The 15,428-nt window shown below is 59.1% G+C and overlaps 2 protein-coding genes across 2 annotated transcripts; one reads left to right on the forward strand and one right to left on the reverse strand.

The window, feature by feature from the left end:
• Nucleotides 1-1,834: 1,834 nt before the first annotated feature.
• Nucleotides 1,835-6,545, forward strand: ABHD12B (abhydrolase domain containing 12B). The gene is made up of 13 exons (XM_065748787.1): nt 1,835-1,949; nt 3,232-3,359; nt 3,777-3,879; nt 3,956-4,075; nt 4,270-4,300; nt 4,378-4,423; nt 4,496-4,625; nt 4,701-4,741; nt 4,883-4,962; nt 5,041-5,123; nt 5,892-5,970; nt 6,065-6,189; nt 6,456-6,545. Exons 1-13 carry the CDS (start codon nt 1,852-1,854, stop codon nt 6,475-6,477), a joined length of 1,086 nt encoding a protein of 361 aa, XP_065604859.1. The 5' UTR covers nt 1,835-1,851; the 3' UTR covers nt 6,478-6,545.
• PYGL (glycogen phosphorylase L) lies at nt 6,417-14,530 on the reverse strand. The gene is made up of 20 exons (XM_065748599.1): nt 14,247-14,530; nt 13,157-13,258; nt 12,388-12,466; nt 12,185-12,288; nt 11,934-12,065; nt 11,639-11,750; nt 11,477-11,559; nt 11,222-11,365; nt 10,716-10,808; nt 10,012-10,158; nt 9,524-9,687; nt 9,326-9,440; nt 8,991-9,092; nt 8,756-8,903; nt 8,620-8,678; nt 8,395-8,536; nt 8,089-8,296; nt 7,882-8,016; nt 7,201-7,267; nt 6,417-7,075 (listed from the first exon to the last, which is right to left on the reverse strand). Exons 1-20 carry the CDS (start codon nt 14,487-14,489, stop codon nt 6,881-6,883), a joined length of 2,574 nt encoding a protein of 857 aa, XP_065604671.1. The 5' UTR covers nt 14,490-14,530; the 3' UTR covers nt 6,417-6,880.
• Between the last annotated feature and the right edge of the window lie 898 nt (nt 14,531-15,428).

Consider the following 15,428-nt stretch of genomic DNA (forward strand, 5'->3'; position numbering starts at 1 on the left):
TGGTCGCCACGCAGTGTCACTGCCTCCTGTCCCTGCAGTCCCCAGCGCGTGCTGCCCGCTGGGGTCACGGCCCCACAGCCCTGGGTGAGGCTAAAGGGGACAGTGGCAGGGACAGGGGCTGTGAGGGACAGATGTTAGTGAGAGGGCTTTGTGCTGGGGGTGGGTGGGATTTTGGGGCCTGTTTTGTAACATTTGCCATTTTTCTCTGCAGCTTTCTTCTGCTCTGACACTTGCTGAGGGTTTTTCTTTCTTTCTTTTTTTCTCCTTTTCTTTCTCCCTCCCTTTCCCCATTTGCTGTTTCATCCCCGGTTCAAATCCTTTTTTTTTTGTTGGTTTTTTTTTTTTGTTGTTTTCTTTTTTCACTGTGCATTATACAGAGCTGGAACCATCTGCTGCTTTGTTTTGTTGGAGCCCTTGGCGAGTGCCAGGACCTTTATCCCCCACACCCCTCCCCACCGTGCTGTGCTAATCCACAGCACTGCCCCAAAATCACTGCTGCCACCAAACAAAGCCTCTGCACGGCTGCGTGCGCGTGGCTGGGTAGGCAGCATGTGTGGCATTCCCATGTCCCCACATCCCCGTGTCCCCAACATCCCTGTGTCCCCACATCTCTGTGTTACCATATCACCACGTCCCTACATCCCCAAGTCCCCACATTCCTACGTCCCTGTGTCCATACTACAGTCCCACACCCCTATGTTCCCACAGCCCCACATCCCCACTAGTGCCCACATCCCTGTGTGTCCCTGCATCCTCAAGTCCCCGTGTTCCCGTCCCCATGTTCTCATCACTGTGTCACTACGTCACCACGTTTCCACATCCCCGTGTCCCAAAACCCCCACGTTCTCAAGTCCCTTGTCACCCATCCCTACATCCTCACATCCCCATATCCCTATTTTCCCACATCCCCGTATCCCCACAGCCCCATGTCTACATATCCCATGTCCTCACGTCCCTGCCTCCCCATCTCCTCGCCCACCCCATAGGCTTGGCAGCGCTAGGGGTCACAAATCCCCCACTCCCTTTTAGGGCTTGCTGCCATCAGAAGCCATCCCAACGTGTTTCCCCTTTCCCATCCTTGCGCAGCCTCTATTTCTGAGCACCCAGCCGAGCTCTGTGAGCTCGCAGGAAGGAAACCACCGCTCGCCGACGCCATCCCATGTGACTCAGGCACAGAGAACGGCAATCCGGGGGAAGCCAGGCCTGCCGGGCAGGATCCGGCCCGGGCCTCGTGTGCGGCCCCACTGCTGGGCAGGAGACCCTAAACCCCCACCCAACGGCAGCAAAGCATGAGCGAGAGGGGCGAATAGCAGCGGGATAGCAGCCGAGGGGAGCCCTGCGGCCGGGGCGGAGACAGGTCGGGGACAGATGGAGCCCAAGCTTGGACACAGTTTGGCTTTCTTCTCGTACTGAAACAATGGCGACGGGCGTCCGCCTGCAGCTCGGTGCTGCCATCCTACGTCCGACTCGGCGCATTCCCGCGCAGCCCCGGCTCCGTGTCTCGGCTCTTACCTATTTTTTATTATTTTAACTGTTTTTAATTATTCTTACTTCTTGTCATTTTGGTTCGGTTGGCTTTTAGCGTTTTTATTTTATTTAGGACTTATCTCACACCTCCCCTCCCGCCCCCCGCAAAGGCTCCACCGCTCCCCAGGGACGTCCAGCGTGGGCGTGGCTCTACGGCAAGAGCCGCGCTGCGATTGGCGAGGCCTAGCTGAGGGGGCGTGTTTTCCCTCCTGGGGGGCGGACCATCGGGGAGTAGCGAGGTTGTGATTGGCAGGTTGCGCCGGGAGGGGCGTGGCTTAGCGGAGGAGGCGTGGCCCAGCAGCGGGGCAGCAGTCGGAAGGCGCGATGCGGCGGGTCGGCGTACCGCCGGCTCCGGAACGTGCGAGTGGCGATGGCAGGTGGCAAACGGCGGGCAGGAACGCGGCCCAGGCCCGGCCCCGGCGGTGAGTACCCGGCTCCGGTCCCCGGCTCCGGTCCCCGGCTCTGTCTCGGGTTTTTGCGTGGCCAGGCAGCGCCGCCGTGCCCCGTGCCGTAACACTACACCCCAGTGCCACGGGCGTGGGGCCACGTGCGCCCCTATGGCAGAGCCACCCCGCTGCGTGTCCCCGATCCCTGTGACCCTGTCTCCCCGGGTCCTCATAGCTTTGTGACCCTGACCTCCGCCATCACTTTTCTTTGGCCAAGCTCCGTGCCATGGCCGCGTCCTAGTGTCACGTTGCGCCCGACCCCGTGCTACGTCCTCAAGTCCTCTGTGCCACACCGCGTCCCCTTGTCATCCCTCCACACACCGTGTCCCGTCACCACGGCTGTGCCACCCCTCTGTGCGCTGCCCCCCGCCCCGGCCCTACCTGCCACACCTACGGGATGTTGTGCAAGCAGGGTGTGAGTGCTCGCCCCTGCACTTGGTGAGGGCGTGCAGCACCTGGTAATTAGCCCTAATGATGGCGAGGGCCGTTGGTGCAGCGCGCAGGGTTCTGCACCCTCCAGTGCCCGCAGGCCGCCTCGAGCTGCCCCTTGCAGCCCTTTCCTGCAGCGCTGCTTGAGGCTGCGGTGCTAAATCTGCCCAAGCACAACCCCACAGTGCCAGTGAAGCACTGAGCTCTGCTTGGATGCACACAGACACCTCTGCCCCAAATCCCTGCCTGTTGCCCCATGGCCCTGCACAGGGCTCGATGACACTGGGAAGCTGCATTGTTTGGCATTTGAAGCCCTCTTGGGTGCTTGTTTCAAAACTGCACCAGCTGTGGAGAGTGTGGATGCGTCCCCAGCGCTTTGGGGTGAGATGAGGCAGCTGTTGGAACATCAGCCCCATGCTGATGGCGTCCCTCATCTGCTCCTTGCGTTGTTTGTCCGCAGCGCTGGGGCTCCCCGAGCGCTTTCCCTGCTCCTTCCTTGTCCCCATCCCTGGGACGCTTCTGTCACCTCTGGGCGTTGTCACAGCGTTGGTGGCTCACTTGGCACGTGCCCTGTCCTTCCTGCCCACTCATGTCCCGTGGGAGGCTGCAGGGGACCTGCAGTGGTGGCCTTTGGTGACGCTGAATCACAGCTCTGAGGGCTCTGCTCCATCCCCAAAAGCCAAACTTTGGGGCAGCACAGCCATAAATCAGCAACGGAGAAAACAAACCCAGCATGAGGCCCTGGTCTTGGGAGGACAAAGCCAACACTGGGGCCTGGGGCAAACACTTGGGTCCAAAGGGGCCATGCTGAGGGTGCTGTGTCCCACAGGGGCTGGCTGAGCTGGTGCCCTCGGCTGCACACTGTCCTCCTGCAGCTGCTCCTCATCTACGTCTCCGTGCCCTTCCTCGTCCGCCTCTTCCCCGTCATCCTCAACAAATTTGTCTTCCTGAACTTCAGTGAGTTGCCTCAGCACCGAGGGAGCCACATGCAGAGCGCTGACGTTTTTGGGGGCTGCCCTTGTTTTTGGGGTGGAGGGGCTAAAACACAGGTGATATGCTTTCAGAGCTCACAGCAGCTCTCCCGTGTTTTGCAAGTGACCCTGTGTGTTGCCAGATGTTGCAACACATCTGAGTATATAATGTGTCCCTATGGCAAGAGGTGGCTGAGGGCCGTGTTCCCATGGGTTCCCATGGTCTTGGTGGGGAATTATATCAAAAAAAGAAAACAAGACCCAAAACAAACGCAACCCGACCAACTGAGTGATGCACCAAAGCAGCTGGCTTAGAGGGAGCACGGAGTCACGGAGTGGTTGAGGTTGGAAGGGACCACTTGGGGTCATCTCATCCAACCCTGGCTCATGCTGTGTCCCACAGTGGCGTTCCCATTCTTCGTGGACCTGCGGCAGCCGGAGCTGCTGCTGAACAACACCATCAGCCTCTACCTGCCCACTGAGCCAGGCGTCACCGTCGGCATCTGGTGAGCGAGGTGGCCGAGCTCCTTGTCCTCCCTTTGGTGGCTGTGGGTTGGGGATGAGCCGTGTCTGTCCCTGCAGGCACATGGTGCCAGGCAGCAGTGGGACTGAGGCACGAGGTCGGGAGCAGCGCTGGTTTGAGGAGGCTCTGGCAGATGCTCACCCCATCATCATCTACCTGCACGGTAACGGGGGCACCAGGCAAGTACCCATTGCTGCCCGACCCAATGGGCACACGGTGACATTGTCCCAGGTGATAGCTGGGTGCTCCTCTTTTGCTCCCAGAGATGTAGAACTGGCCCTTGTTCAACGTGACCCCACAGCTGACCCCATCCTGGTAAAGGGGGAAGACAGCCTGAGCTTTATTCTTGCTTTATTCTCTCTTTCCCCACCAGGGCTGCAGGCCACCGGATCCAGTTCATGAAGGTAAGTGGGGTCCGGGACCTGTGCACGTGGGAGGGGACACGGGGACACCTTCACGAATGCTGTGCCATTTCCACCAGCTGATGGGTGCTGCTGGCTTCCACATCCTGGCTCTGGACTACAGAGGTACTGCCACCCCCACCCCTCATCCTGGGGTCTGTGCCCTCTGGGTGGTGACATGGGAACGTGTCCCCACAGGCTACGGGGACTCCAGTGGGTACCCCTCAGAGAGTGGCTTCACCACCGACGTCCTGGCACTGTATGACTGGGTCAAGGCACGCAGTGGGAACAGCTCCATCATCTTCTGGGGACACTCCATGGGGACTGGGTAGGTGTGGGGCTAGGTGGGGGTGTATGCTGTAGGGCTCCCCCCCCCCCTTATTTACCACCTCCTTTGTTGTAGGATCGCAACGAACGCGGCCAGAAAGCTGCAGGAGGAGCGAGGTAACACCACATTCTGGACACCAGACTATGGGGAGGGAGGCTGCATCACTCTCCTTGAGAATCAAGTGGGGACAAGTGTCTGTCCCCATCCTCCTGGGGATGGGGATGTCCCATCTGACACCTATCCCATGCTGCTCCCAGGGGTCCAGGTGGACGCTGTAGTGCTGGAGTCCCCTTACACCAACATCCGCGACGCGGCCGCCCACATCCCCATCACTAAGGTGAGCACCAGTCCCTCCACTATGGCACCACATCCCTCTGGCAGTGACTCAGTGCGTGCCCTGCTCTCTCCCGAGCAGCTTTATCGGCAGTTCCCAGGTTTTGAGTACCTCATCTTGGACTCCTTGGCTCTGGCCAACATGTTCTTCTGCAATGATGAGAAGTGAGTGCCCAGTGGGATGGGGTGAGGGCACGGGGACGGCAGGAGCTGGGCGGGGTGTTCCACACCGTGGTGTGCTCCCAGTTGTGTTTGCTTAGCTTAGTCATGCCTTAAAAGTGGCTTTTATTTGTATGAGGTCAGATAACAACATTGGTGTCGAGCTAAGCCCACCATCTGGTCACAGAACCATTCAGGTTCATAGGTTCATTAGGTTGGAAAGGACCTACAAGATCATCTAGTCCAACCATCCTCCTATCACCATCCCTACCCACTGAACTAAATCAAATCCCTTAGGAGAAGACCTTTGAGATCCCCAACCTCAGCCCATCCCCACTGTGCCCCCGACCATTTCCCTCAGTGCCACATCCCCACAGCTTCTGAACCCCTGGAGGGATGGTGACTCCACCTCCCTGCACTGCCTGTGCCACGCATCACCACTCGTTTTATTGGCTTTGAGCATGATGTACTTGAAAGCTACCCACATGGCACCGTGGTGATGGGGTCCTCTTGGCTTGGCCTTCATGGACACCTTTGCTAAAGCTGCATGGTCTGTGGGTGCTTTTCCAGTCAGAGCATCCCTGAAAGGCGTTTTGGGTTATTGTTATTATTATTATTACATTATCAGGTGCTCAGTCCTGGAGTGAGCACACTAAGCAGCAGCCCTGGACACAAAGGGTGGCCCCCAAAGACTGGGGGGGGGCTAGGGTCACGTTAGGGGTGTTAGTGGGGCAGGAGAGGCTCCTGCAGCCCCATGCTGACCCCCACCCACAGTGTGAAGGTGCTGGCCTGCCCCCTGCTCATCCTGCATGCAGAGGACGACACCGTGCTGCCCCCGCAGCTGGGACGCCAGGTGGGTCACCTGCCCTGGGGGCTAACGAGGAGGAAGGGGGATTGGGACCCCACTGGAGTCCTGTTCCACTGACCCTGCTCCTACCCCCCTGCAGGTCTTTGAGACCGCGCACAGTGCCTATAAGGACAAGAGCAAGGTGAAACTCATCACCTTCCCTGAGAAGCTGGGGCTGGGCCATGACCACATCTCATCCAACCCGGAGCTGCCCACCCTGGTGAAGTAAGTGTTGCTCTTCACAAACATGGGGCACAGGATAACCCTTGCCCGTGCTCCTTCCCAGCCCCACAGTGAATCATCCCATCCCACCCCATGGCATTCACCGGCACGTATTTACTGAGCCCCCATCGCTTCTCACTGCTCCGAGCTCATCAGCACCCCAGTGATGAGGGGATGGGGGGTGGTGACACAGGGACAGCCCCCTTGGGGTAAGAAATGAGCAGCTGGGGTGAGTGACACAGCGTGAGGTTTATTGCATCGTGTTGCAGAGACTTCTTGAACATGAAGTGATGCCAGCTGCTGCCTGCAGCGCCCATAAGCACTGCCCTTGCACCGCACCGGGATCCCACCGTGGCACTGACCCTACTACTGCTGTATATAATAAACACTGAGACCCGTGCTCGTCCTCCCACTGCTGCGGGGTGCTCGGGGGATGGAGATAGGGCTGCAGGGACAGAGGGATCAAGTGGGGACCGCAAGCAGGGCAAAGGTGCCCTGCAAACACCCCCTCCCCCACACATCCCCAGCACTTTCAGCAATTAGCTTTGCAGCGAGCGAGCCCGGTTCCTCATTCCTCCTCCACCAACCCCCACTCCATCTCCGCATGGCACTTCTAGTTTTAGCCCCTACCGCAAGCAGCGGGTCGCAACGGTTTCGCATTCAGCCCTATGCTCCTCCCCTGTCCTCTGCCTCGCTATGCCCGCGCTGCCGTGCCGTTGGGGGTCCTGTCCTCGGCCCCCTCCCGCGGCTCGTTGGGCGGTGGGATCTTCACGTCGGAGGGCTCCACGTGCCAGATGTCCCGCGCGTACTCCTTGATGGTGCGGTCGCTGGAGAACTTGCCTGCAGCGGCGATGTTCCTGATGACCATCTTGGTCCACGCCTTGGAGTTCTGAGAGAGGAAAGAGGGGATGGAGGGAGGGCTATTGCTATCTCTGTGGATGCCCACCTGCACTGTGCAGTGCTGTTTTGGGGAATCCCACAGCAGACAGCCTCCCTGTCCCCTCCTGTGCTCACCAGGTACAGCTCGCTGACTTTCTCCTGGCACTTGACATAAGCCTCGTAATCTGCGAAGACTTTAAACCTGAGGCAGAGAATTGAGGAGTTAAGGAGAGCAGAGTGGGAGCAGGGCTGGCAGGGAGGAACAGGGCGCTCATATGGGTTCCCCAGCCCCTACTGAATCACAGCCCGCTAGAAAAGCCCTTCAGAAACCTGAAAGCATCCATCCTCTGGCAAGGGCTGTGCATTCCAGTTTCAGTGTGGGTTTAACATAGCCCACCTGAAGGGCCATGGACAGAGAGCCTTTTGTACCAGGGGTACACAGATTGCTTTTCCCTGCGCACAGCAGCTGGCTCAGGAAATGGGTTATTATCAGGCAGTGGGTGTGGGACTGCTCTGTGTGGGCATATGGTCTCCTTTAGGACAAGAGTTAATGGCCTCAAGTTGCACCAGGGGGAGGTTCAGGTTGGATATTAAGAACAATTTCTTCTCTGAAAGAGCAGTTGAGCTCTGGCACAGCTGCCCAGGAGTGGTGGGGTCACCATCCCTGGGGGTGTTCCAGAGCTGAGGACATGTGGCACTGAGGGATGTGGGCAGTGGGCGTGGGGCTTGGGGATCTCAGAGGTCTTCTCCAACCCGAATGATTCTGATGTGGAGCTGGAGCCCAGGGATGGGTGGCATCCCAGCCATGAACCTCACCGGTCATGATGGAAGAGCATGTTGACCACGTCCCTGAAGAGGTCTGGCTCATTCAAGGAGAAGAAGCCGTTCTGGATTTGGTCAACAGCTTGCTTCAGCTCGGGGAGCCGGTCGTAGTACTGCTGGGCGTTGTAGCTGGGGGGCAAAGATCATGAGCCCGTGCTGATCCTGCTGCCCACCACGTGCCCACCACATCCCCATCCCTACCCATTCTTGTCCAGCTCTGCCACGTCCTCCACCCTCATGCCGAAGATGAAGAGGTTTTCCTCTCCGGCCTCCTCAGCCATCTCCACGTTGGCTCCATCCATGGTGCCAATGGTCAGGGCCCCATTCAGCATGAACTTCATGTTCCCTGTGCCCGACGCCTCGGTGCCTGCCGTGGAGATCTGCTCCGACAGGTCGGTGGCGGGGATCACTGCCAACAGAGCACATGGCAAGGGGCTCTCCAAGGTCATGCTGAAGGACATGGGCCAACAAGCAGTCACAGGGCTGCTGTTCCCCTACAAAGCCTACCCTTCTCTGCCAGAGAGACCCTGTAGTTCTCCAGGAAGATGACCTTCAGCTTGCTCCCCACCATGGGGTCGTTGTTGACCACCTGGGCCACGGCGTTGATGAGCTTGATGATCATCTTGGCCATGTGATACCCTGGGGCAGCCTAGAGACAGAGCCATGGTGAGCTCAGAGTGCCAGGACCTCCCTTATAGGGCATCCCAAGGGCTTCCCCCAAACACACATTACCTTGCCCCCAATGATCACCGTCCTAGGGACGAAGAGCTTCGCAGGGTCCCTCTTGATGCCTGGAGGGGAGGGCAGCACTGATGTCAGCTGTGTGCCAGCTCCCACCCCTCCCCTGCCCGTCCCCACGGGGCCTTACGGTTGTACATGGTGATGATGTGCAGGCAGTTCATCAGCTGCCGCTTGTATTCGTGGATCCTCTTCACGTGCACGTCAAACATGGAGGAGGGGTTGATCTTCACCTCATACTCCTTCTCCAGGTACAGTGCAAACTTCAGCTTGTTCTCCTGGCCGAGGACAGGACGAGCATCAGCCTCTTGCCCCCCAAATCCATGCCCAAAAGAGCCGTGCTCCCCTTTATCAGTGCTGCTCACCTGCTTCACTTTGGCGACCTCCCTGATGAACAGGTCATCATCCACAAAGTCGTGCAGCTTCGCCAGCTGGCCCAGGTCCTTCACATAGTCCTCCCCTATTTTCTGCAAGAGGAGCAGAGCCGTGTGCTGATTGCAGAGCAGCAACGGTGTGCGGCCACGCGGGCCTTCAGAGAATAGGTTGGATTGGAAGGCACCTCCAAGCAAGGGCACGCTGCTGGCTCACACCCAGCTCAGGGCTGGAACTCTGTGATCCTTGAGGTCCCTTCCAACCCAAGCCATTCTGTGTCTGTATGATGACCCCCAGGGCTGGGAGCTGTGTGAGGAGAAGCCCGTACCTCTGCGATGAGCTCAGCCAGCCCTGGGTTGCAGAGCAGCAGCCAGCGCCGCGGGGTGATGCCGTTGGTCTTGTTCTGAAATTTGTCTGGCTCCAGCTCTGCAAAATCCCTGAAGCTGCAAGGGCAAGGAGGGGATGGGGGGCAGCATCAGCTCTGTGCCTTTGGGGGGATCCCCCACTGCATCCCGCCTGCCCTTACACTTCAGACTTGATGATCTCGGAGTGGATCTTGGCCACTCCGTTGACAGCGTGGGAGCCAACGATGCAGAGGTGAGCCATGTTGATCCTCTTGGTGCCTCCCTCCTCTATCAGGGACATCCTCCGCAGCCGCTCCACATCGTTGGGGAAGAGGGACGCGATGTGCTGTGAGGGGCGGCCGGGAGGGGGTGAGCACCCAACCCAAAGGACCACCACCCAAGGAGGGGACCACAGCAATTCCTGCTCCAGCAGGGACACTCAGAGCTGGTGCTCAGCCCTATGAAGGTCTCCAAGGAGACCCCACAACCTCTCTGGGCAACCCCTCTGCCAGCAGGAAGGGCTTCGCATTGCTTCACCCAGTTCCTAGGCACCAGCCTCCCCAAAGAGCTGCAGAACCACCCAGCCACCAACCAGATAGTGCAGGTCGTGCACCATCCCCATAGAGCGATTCACACCAGCCCCACCACCCAGAGCCCCCAGCCCACTCACATCCAGGTGCTTCTGGTTGATCTCATAGATGATCTGCAGGTGTCTGGGGAGCAGCTTCTCCACCAGGTCCACTGGCCAGCGCTCCAGGGCTTCGGGCAGCACAGTGTGGTTTGTGTAGGCAAACGTCCTCTTGGTGATGTCCCAGGCCTGCAGGCAGGAGAGCAACATAGGGGCAGCCCTGGGGCACCCGGCAGAGTGTGAACACCTGTGTGTAGTCCTAGGCCCAGAACCATGGCCCCAGCACAGTTCGGGTGTGCAGCACAGGCTCATTCCTCCCCAGTGCCCACTGGTGATCTTCCAACAGTGGGAATGTTCCTGAGCTGCAAGTGTAAACCCCCCCCCCCCCACTCCCACGTGCTGCTTAATTACAAGCATAGGTTGAAAAAGATGAGGTTGGAAAAGCCCTCCAAGATCCCCCAGCCCATCCCCACCGTGCCCACCAACCACATCCCTTGGTGCCCCATCTCCGTGGTCCTTGGACACCTCCAGGGACATGCCCATTGCCCCCTGGGAAGCTGTGCTAGAGCAGCACTGCTCTTATAGAGAAGAAATTTTTCCCCACTCCCCAAACTGACCCTCCCCAGCACAACTTAGGGACACACTCTGATCCCACCATCCTATTAACGAGCACACGGTCCCTACACAAAGGGAAGGGGAGCAGCACCCGTTGCCCAGACATGGAGAGCTGAGCCACATCCCCCAACCTTGCTCCAGGGCATTTTCTCAATGTCCACAAAAATCCTCATCAGCTCAGGGATGGCCATGGCAGGGTGTGTGTCATTCAGCTGGATGGCAACCTGTGGGGACACGGGCACCCATCACCCACACCAGCCCGGTGGTTAAGTTCACCAAACTGCACCAGAGTGTGGGTATACAGGAACTGCTGAATCACAGCCTGAACCACTGATGGATCACCTGAGGTGAGCACTGAATCAGCCATGGGAACACAGCTGAAGGCAATGCACCTGTGTGATCAGAAGGAGCGGAGTCTGGCTCCACCTCTCCCAGACCCCATGTAAGGGCTGACCACCACTGGGAAAGGATCTCTTTCTGGAGATTGCTCCTTTGAGGTTTCTTACTGTGAACCTAGGACATGGCTGAGCCCTTTCCTTTATTTTGATAATCTCTTTCCATCACGATAACCTTAGCATACAGCAGGGAGGTGGAGTGCTGGGCTGGAGGCACACAGCAGAGCAACCCCACTCCGTACCTGGTCTGGGAAGGAGTCAAACACGGTGCGGACATTTTCTGTGCTCCCAAATTTGGATGCTTTGAAGCGGCGGATGATGTCCTGGAGGGTGGCGGCCACAACAAAGTACTCCTGCTTCAGGCGCAGCTCCTTCCCCTCGAAGAACTGCCAGTGAGAGGAGTGGGATGGGCACCAGGCACACATGGGAAGGGCTCACATGGCATCGCATCACACCCCTGCGCCTCTCATCATGCACAGTGATGACACCTGACTTACGTTGTCGTTGGGATAGAGGACGCGGGAGATGTTCTCAGCCAGGTTCCTGTCCAGCACGGCCTGGATGTAGTCCCCAACGTTGACTGTGGAGATGCAGGGGGGTAGGCTCAGATTGACCTCGCTGTATCCCATCATACCTAGACCCTGCTGGCCCTCACTTACAGTCCCGCAGGTTGAAGTCATTGGGAGCCCGAGCCGACCACAGGCGCATGGTGTTGACGGTGTTGTTCATGTACCCGGGCACAGGAGTATCGTAGGGCAGTGCCAGCACCACCTGGAGCATGGGCAAGGCTGAGTAGACTGCAGGCACCACGTCCCTGTGCCCTGCTGGAACCCTCCCAACCACCTCCACAGGAGGGAGCTCAGGGCTGCATCCACCCTTGCAGTGATGACAGGGATGGGGATATGCTTTGACCACAAAGTTTCCCCAAGGTCCGTGCTGCCCGTGCCCCCATACCTGAGTGTCCACCCATTTGGTGCCGTTGTCAGTGTGTTCCACATGGCCATAGAAGTGCACGGGCAGCATGTACTCGGGCCGGGCCTTCTCCCAGGGGTTGCCGTGCCGCAGCCAGTCGTCAGCCTCCTCCACCTGCGTGGGGGAGTCACGGACTCACAGCACTCCCAGCACCAGCCCTGCCGTGGGCTGGCTGCCCCCCACCAGCTCAGGCTGCCCAGGGCCCCGTGCATGGCCTGGGGCTCCCACTGTACCTGCCACCCGTTGCGGATCTTCTGGTTGAAGATGCCATACTCGTAGTGGATGCCATAGCCATAGGCTGCCAACCCCAGCGTCGCCATCGAGTCGAGGAAGCAGGCTGCCAGGGACAGGAAGGAGCAAGAAGCCCCAGGTCACACATCCTGCACACAGGCCTTGCCCCCACCCTGGGAACAACACCTTCTGGGGGTCTGCTCACCTGCGAGCCGGCCAAGCCCACCGTTACCGAGCCCAGCATCCTCCTCAATCTCCTCCAGCTCTTCTATGTCCAACCCGAGCTGGGGACAAGGAGGAGGCAATGGGACCAAGTGCTATTCCCACTGCTGGGACATGGGAACATGACTTGGGGGGGGGGGTAGGGTCCATCCCCAGTGCTTTGGGCCACTACATGGGAAAACCACATCCTTTCCCTTGTTGTGAACAAGCTTACAGGTGGCACCACCCTACAACATGGACACAACACCCCTACAAACACATCTCCAGCTTTCAGCCTGCAGTGCTGTTGAGGAAGAGGTTTTGCTTATGCAAAGCTCCCGGGGCAGCTCAGCAGGAACTCAGCAGAGCCACCAGCTCCCACTTCTCCAAAAAAACAACAAACCTACCAACCAACCAATGGGTTTGCCAGCTCCTCCCCAGCCCAGAGCCCCCCGCAGGTCCTGCAGCACCAGCCCCTCGTTGCATTGCACTGAGCTGCCCAAAGCACCCCTATACACATTCAAACCAAAGCATGTGAAGCCAAATGTTTTATTTTAACAGCTTCAGAAAAAGCCCTACGAATAAATGGCTCTCCCTTTGAATGTCATTCGTTCAAAAGCTGCTCCTGCTGTTGTGCAACTGCTCCCACTGAGTGGTGACTGCCACGCACGGGGGTGGGAGGAGAGGAAAAACCAACCAACCAATCCCTCCATCAGCCCAAGCATCACCCAAGGGTCACGGCTGTGCCACAAGGCCCAGAGCACAGTGCTCACCTGGTACACGGCCTCGTCACAGGCGTTCTGCAGCCCCAGGTTGATCATGGTGTTCTGCAGCGTCCGCCCCATGTAGAACTCCAGGGAGAGGTAATAGATCCTCTGCAGGAGGGATGCAGTCCCGCTCAGCACTCAGCCAACCCCACTGCTGCTCCCAGAGCACAGCTCCAAGGGGGAATCCCCACCTCTCAGCACACTTTGCAGTGGGGATTTTAGGGGTCTGGGTGGGGAAGGGGGGGGATCCATAGCCCTCACCCCATTTTGGCCCCTGGGACATTTTCAAGGAGGGCACAGAAGGTTTGTTTGGCTGGGAGGGTCACCTCGGTACAAAGTTTAAAATCAAAGAGGACACATTTCCTAATATCGCTTGACACTGCAAAGTGGCAAAGCAGAACCAAGGGATTCCCACTTCCCTGGGCAATGCCATCCTACAGTGTCAGCAGAGATGGGTTTAGGGAGGATTGGGGCTGCAGAAGCACTGCCTGCACACTCTGCCCAAAGGGATCAGTGCTGGGCAGGTGGCACCTGGGGGAAAAGGGGGGGGGTCTGCATTTGGAGACCCACAGCAGTGGGGTTCCAGCTCCCAGTAATAAATAAATTGGGATAAATTGGAGCCGACAGCACCGTGCAGGTGGCGGGAGGGGATTAGAGCTTAATCCCCAGCGCAGCCCGGTGCAAACCGCCGGCACCGCTCCCCCTTAGGCCCCAGGTGCTGCAGAACGAGCTCTGCCCGCTGTCTCCTTTCAGCCCCATTTGCTCTGCAAACCCAATCCGCCCTACACCGGAGCGCAGCGTTCCCCGGGGCGCACCCACGCCCGGGCCGGGACAACACCGCCGCCGCTCCCACGCGGGTCAACGCCACTCCCACAGAGGACAACATCGCCATTCCTAAAAGAGACAACGCCGTTCCCATAGGGGACGGCACTGCCGTTCCCATGCTCGGCCTCCAGACCGCTCTGTTTGCTTTGCAAAGCAAAGGGCAGCGGCCTCGCCCGGTAAAGTCCACTCGGGACACTTTGCAAAGTTGAACAGCATCGCCCAGAGCTCTCCGTGCACCTCCCCTCCCCCCCCATCTCCCCAGGGAACCCACCTTGGGGTCCCTCTCGTAGTAATACTGCTGCGTGCGGATCCAGCGTCCCACCAGGTGGTCCCGCACGGTGTGGGCCAACGCGAAGTAGTAATCGCGTGGGGTGGCCACGTTGCGGTCCTTGACCAGCGTGAAGTGCAGGTGCCGGTTGAAGCCCCGCTTCAGCTCGGCCACGTTCTCGGCTCCCACGATGCCGCGGATGCTGATCTGCTTCCGCCGCTCCTGATCCGACAGCGGCCGCGACATCGCCGCGGGGAAAGCGGAGCGGAGCGGGGACGGCCGCGGGGTTCCGCCTCGGAGCGCGGTGGCACCGCCCGGGGGCTGAGCTCTGCCCGGGCCGCCCCCGGAGGGAGGGGAGCCGGGAGCCCTGCCCCTCCCGCTCTCCCCTCCCCTTAGCCTCCGCTTTGTGCACCCAATGCCCTTCACCCCCCTCTCCTCTGCCTCCCATTCACCTGGGACTCCCCACCCTACAACCCGATCTCCCTCACCCCCTCCCCGTCCGTGTTGGCTGTGCGTCCTTTGCGGCTCTCCTCTTCCCCCACCCTACGAAATGCCACCGGTGGCCGCGGTGACCTCTTTCCCAGCCATAGTGATACCACGGTACCATGAAAACCCCACTGATGCTGAAGGGGCTGCGGCGGCGCAGAGACGCTCGGGGAAGCTCAGCTTTTCTCTGATAAAAGTCCTTTATTAGAACAGCAACCGTGACACTTGTCTGTAGCAGAGCAGCTGCAGGCAGCTATCATCGCGGGGCAGTGGGGACGACACCGTACGACCATGAGGAGTCTAATAAGCACCATGAACATCCTAAAGAAGGGGGGAGAACGGCTGAGGGAGGCACCCCATGACCCGGCCACGGGGCCCATCGGGCAGTAAGTGAAGAGCTGCTCGGTGTTGTCCCGCAACGCAGCTCTCCTGCAGCGGAGGAACTCGTCGGTGTAATGAACAAGATAGCACCCAGTCAATAAATTAGGTGAATGTCGTACTAGAGCAACAAGGGGAAGGAAAGGGCTAAGAGGGCGGTGGGGAGGGGGGGTGACCTATGTACAGTCGTTCTGCCGGACCGGGCGGGCGACGAGCCACAGCTTTCTGATGGCACGGGAGCACCACCGCTGGGACGGGGACGGCGAAGGACCGCAAAGCAAAGCGTGGGGACGAGCGCATGCATGGCCCTCGGGTGGGAGC

This window comes from Cyrtonyx montezumae, unplaced genomic scaffold (genome assembly GCF_038088225.1).
Source record: "Cyrtonyx montezumae isolate F1298 unplaced genomic scaffold, pur_monq_1.0 scaffold_10, whole genome shotgun sequence".
Lineage (NCBI taxonomy): Eukaryota > Metazoa > Chordata > Aves > Galliformes > Odontophoridae > Cyrtonyx > Cyrtonyx montezumae.

Bases quoted from the DNA above. Each gene is read 5' to 3' on its own strand.
- ABHD12B (XM_065748787.1), top strand. From the start codon at position 1,852: ATGCGGCGGGTCGGCGTACCGCCGGCTCCGGAACGTGCGAGTGGCGAT. The intron at 1,950-3,231 runs GTGAGTACCCGG...TGTGTCCCACAG, and splicing joins GCCCAGGCCCGGCCCCGGCG to GGGCTGGCTGAGCTGGTGCC. The intron at 5,124-5,891 runs GTGAGTGCCCAG...CCCCACCCACAG, and splicing joins TTCTTCTGCAATGATGAGAA to TGTGAAGGTGCTGGCCTGCC.
- PYGL (XM_065748599.1), bottom strand. From the start codon at position 14,489: ATGTCGCGGCCGCTGTCGGATCAGGAGCGGCGGAAGCAGATCAGCATC. The intron at 11,751-11,933 runs GTATGGGGGCAC...CCCATGCTCCAG, and splicing joins CCAAATGGGTGGACACTCAG to GTGGTGCTGGCACTGCCCTA. The intron at 8,017-8,088 runs GTAGGGATGGGG...TTTGCCCCCCAG, and splicing joins GCAGAGCTGGACAAGAATGG to CTACAACGCCCAGCAGTACT.